The sequence below is a fragment of the Limulus polyphemus genome, unplaced genomic scaffold (genome assembly GCF_000517525.1).
Source record: "Limulus polyphemus unplaced genomic scaffold, Limulus_polyphemus-2.1.2 Scaffold3937, whole genome shotgun sequence".
NCBI lineage: Eukaryota > Metazoa > Arthropoda > Merostomata > Xiphosura > Limulidae > Limulus > Limulus polyphemus.
Window position 1 is genome coordinate 53629 of NW_013669547.1, and position 4856 is coordinate 58484.

General features: G+C 31.8%; 1 protein-coding gene across 1 annotated transcript in view; it reads right to left on the minus strand.

The window, feature by feature from the left end:
• Positions 1-4856, minus strand: part of LOC106470313 (transmembrane protein 8A-like) — a 44026-nt gene that overhangs the window by 5728 nt on the left and 33442 nt on the right. The window contains exon 9 of the mRNA XM_022398938.1: positions 1795-1955. Within this exon, the coding sequence (XP_022254646.1) occupies positions 1795-1955 (161 nt within the window). The remainder of the gene's footprint in view (positions 1-1794; positions 1956-4856) is intronic.

Consider the following 4856-nt stretch of genomic DNA (forward strand, 5'->3'; position numbering starts at 1 on the left):
AAAAGCCTTTTCCCTTTATATCCACTAATAGAAACCCAAATGGATTCCATCTCTTTGCTATTATCTTTGACATCTTCAACTTCAACCAAAAATATCCCATTTTTCATACAAAGCCCCCCCCCCCCCCCCATTTAATACTCTATCCCTATTAAATAGCCTGTAACCCAGTATTTCAAAGAAATTTCTGTCATCAAAATTATCTATGTTTAACCATGTTTCAGTATTCCCATTATATTAAAAATCCTCCATTCCTACCAATGCTCTAAGATAATCTATTTTATTTCTTATACTTCTAATATTACAATAGTAACAATTAAACCTATCCTTATAACTACTACTATACTCATTTCCTATGCTAAACGTTTCTCTGCCTCTTTTTTTTTTCATTTAGTTTTCCTGGCCCTCAGCACTGTCTAGTCCTAGTTTAAAACTTCCCTTACAGCTGAGTTAATAGCTATAGCAAACAAGCCTGCCCCTATCTTATTTAAATGTAAACCATCCATTCCAAAAAACTATCTTCTTTCACTGAACTGATCCCACAAGTCCAACCAATCAATCTGCTCATCCTTACATACTAACCTAAGCCTAGCATTTAGCCCTAGTGACCTACTTATAACTTCATCCCCACAGTTAATTCTGGGCAGTATCCCTGACAAAATTAAGTTATGGCCTTTTTCTCTAAATGTCTTTATCAATCCCTTGTACGTATTATAAAACTTGTTTTTTAAAATGTTATGATAATGGCATACTAATTCTGCTGAAAACTTTGACAAAGGAGAATTGACCCAAACAATGGAAAAATATATTCAAATTTAGTTTATATGTTCAACAAAAAACCGAATACTTGGCTGTCAAGCAGTAAAATTTTCTTTGAAGTGTATTTCTCTTTCATAATGCTCTACTAACATGATGACTTACTTTAAATTTTAATCATCATAACTGTTTCACTGTTTTTAAAATGTCTTAACTAACTTGTTCATAAACATGTTTTTTAATCTCTAACTACTACTTTCCAGGGGGAAGCATACAAAGTGCATATGATAAAATTAATTTAAATAAAATGAGGTACAAAATATGAGTAATTCCAAACTCACTGAGAAAAATAAAACTGATTGTAAAAGTTTCTAGTCATTGGAGACAAAAATAACCAACCAGGAATGATGTATCATTCCATTTTCACTCAAAGTATTATATCACAGAACAAGATTTGGGGCCAAAGCTGTCAGTACTTAGTACATAAACAAATACCACTAAAACACTTACCCAGTGTTAAACTTTCAGATACTACATTATGTAAAACTTAAACCAAAAAGTTTAAAACCCAATGTAATGCAACATCATAACTGGTTTGTTGTTTCTCCACTAAGTAATAATTCTCTTTCAAATTTGTCCAAAAGGAAAAACAAAACTACTAGTTTTCCAACAGAATTTTAGCCCTGATTAACCTCAAAATATTACTATGTTTACAAATGGTTTTTACACCTCATTCGCCAAAAAATAGACATAATTCTACAAGATTCACCGGGAATCTATGTCCAGTGTACAACTAACCTTACTAATGTCACCTGTAAATCCTCAACTTTACAGGTGATAAGCTAATGTAAATCCTAATCTAATATAGTTCATAGCTAATTCCATAATAATAGTTTTTACAGTTCACAAGAAACCTTAAATATCAATCTACCAAATCACAAACAGCCCACAGTTTCAAGATAACTAGTATTACAATACCATTCAGCAGAACTGTGACAATACTAAACCACTCTGCTTAAATTCACAAAGAAAACATTTTACCTCCTTGGCAGTGACAGGAACTAAAGTAAAACTGCCTAAAGTGATGCAACTGACAAAAGCCGTTATCTCCACAAGGTCTGATGTCAAACACACAGGGATTTAATTGAATTCCCAAATCTACAAGAGCTTCTTGAAGTTCACATGGCTCCGGTACAGAAGAGCTAAATAAGTACAAAAAAAGATAGATTAATTTAATACCACATTGTTGACATTTTTTATAAACTTACAAACACCTACTTCAGGCATTACTGAATCATGGTGATGGTCTTTTAATTGTTGAAATAATGAATATAAATACAATATTCAAATAGGTAGACACTAAAAAATTGAATGGTTAGTGTGAGTTAACTCAGTAAATACACAATCCTGATAACTTGAAAATAACATCAACTAGACCACTTTATTCACAACAACAATCTTCTGATTTGTAAGTATGCTTACAATCACAACCCTGTACTTTTTCCTTTTTCTTTTCACACAAAACATTATTAGCCATAGAATAAAATATCATCAATTAAAACAATCTCTTTATGTTTCTCATTTATTCACACTGATACACTGAATGAAAGAATGGTTAAAAACAATGCTGAGCACATCCATTTCTATAACAACCGTACATTAGCAAACGGTCAAGGACAGCACCCTATGCAGCGTTAATACACACCGTGTACTTGCCAGAGATCTATGCAAACTTTCCCGTGAAGTTCTCGGGATGATATGCCTCTCTGTTAGTACCTCACTGTATATCAGCTCATTGTCTGGGGAGATCACTGAAGAATGCATGACAACAGAGCAACTGGAAATTTGGAATGCCCCATTACTTTCCAATAGGGAGATTTTGCCAATTGTTTGACTCCCATAACACTGTAAGAGGTGTCACTATAAGTTGAAAGTGGTAAACAGGTATATACAAATATTTACATAACTAACCTCACGATAAGTTGCAAGTGGTAAACAGGTACATACAAATATGTACATAATAACTAACCTCACTATAAGTTGAAAGTGGTAAACAGGTATATATACAAATATTTACATAATAACTAATCTCACTATAAGTTGAAAGTGGTAAACAGGTACATTCAAATATGTACATAATAACTAACCTCACTATAAGTTGAAAGTGGTAAACAGGTACATACAAATATTTACATAATAACTAACCTCACTATAAGTTGCAAGTGGTAAACAGGTAAGGTTAGTTATTATGTAGATATTTGTATGTACCTGTTTACCACTTTCAACTAATAGTGAGGTTAGTTATTATGTAGATATTTGTATGTACCTGTTTACCACTTTCAACTTATCATGAGGTTAGTTATTATGTAAATATTTGTATGTACCTGTTTACCACTTTCAACTTATAGTGAGGTTAGTTATTACGTAAATATTTGTATGTACCTGTTTACCACTTTCAACTTATAATGAGGTTAGTTATTATGTAAATATTTGTATAATTGGACAGCTATGGAACATTCCATTTCATCATTTGACAGTCCTGTTACTTATGAATATGCATAGTTCCAAGAAGTTACCTTAAAGTTAGTTGTGGCTAGACAAGTGTGATTACTGATTGGTAACCGATTTGGAGATTTCTCTCTTTACGAATGAAAACTTTCAAATGTTGTCACTTTATTTAACCTTTGATTGAAATACTTCGTTTGGTTTAGGAAGTGGTTTAATTCAAAATGTGCAGAGTGATAGCAAAAGTCTTCAAACTTATGACTGAAGTGAATGATGGATTTAGGTAATGAACCTCAACAATTTGTTAATATCTCAATATGGTCACATAATGTTATGTGTCAATCACATACAAGCATAAAGATCAGTTTCCATTTTTATTTTTCACTTGTTCAATTAAAAAATAGAAAAGCGATTGTGATTTCTATTTTTCTTGCATGGCACATTTATTGATAACTTCAACAATTCTGTATTTAATGAAGCTTCAAAGTACATTCTCTGTGGCCATTACAATTTTATTAGTAAACTGTCAACAATACTACATCATCAACTTTACTGTACATAATTAGGTTCCGGCCGATTGTGTGCTATAATAATTGGCAATCAATGGTTTCCGATTGTGATGTGATCAGTAAAACAGTAGCTGATATAGCGTGTAACTACATTTCACAGCTGGTTACAGTGCAGGATTCTCATGTTCATTATCAGAAATGTCTTATATTGCAATCAATATTAGTGAAACAATTATAACTGGAAGGTTATTTAATTCTCTTTCTTTAAAAAAAAAAATCCTTGAATTGTTAAGCCTTATTACAAACTTTGGGATTGCAAGAATAACTATAAAACAAGTTTGTTTGTTTGTTGTTTTTTTTGGCAATTTTCTAGCTACTTTTAGCTTGGAAAGCAGACTTCTGATTCAGTCTCTGAATTCTGTGATTTGGTTTATCACCTGACAAATTTAGTTTATATTCTAACATGTTGATATTTGAAGTTTAACAGTAAATAAAAGAGTGTTTGAGAATTAGGTGTTTATAAAATGCTGAATATAACTTTCTGAAACTTATATAACTTTAAGAAAATAAACCTTCATATATTTACTTAATATATATATTTCTTCACAACTTTTTAACTGTATTGCAGCAAAGCATTACCTCTAACTGGCTGTCTAAGCCTAAAATATTAATTTAATTCCTGCAGGTTTTTAGATATTATCAGTTAAACTAAGGCTAACTGGTCCCAGAAAAAGAAAAAAACAATAACTATAAATATTCAACCACAAGAGTGTTAACCAAAAAAGTGACAGGAGTTAACCTCAAAATTTGTAAAAAACAAAATAGTCCATAAATAGTAGCTCAAAATGTTACTTTGTGCAATGGGGTAAAAACATTTTGCAAAAATTATATTGTAATTAATATGTAGAATTCATGACATTTATTTCCAGTTGGAAGGTTTTAACGGTCAGAGATTCTTTTAACCTTGATGTTCTGAGTACTGTGAATCTGACTATTCAATGCAACAATGGAATAGAATCAGGAACATCGATAGCCAGCACGGGCACTGGGGCAAACATCCTCAGTGGGCCCCCTTTCTCTCTCTCTCTT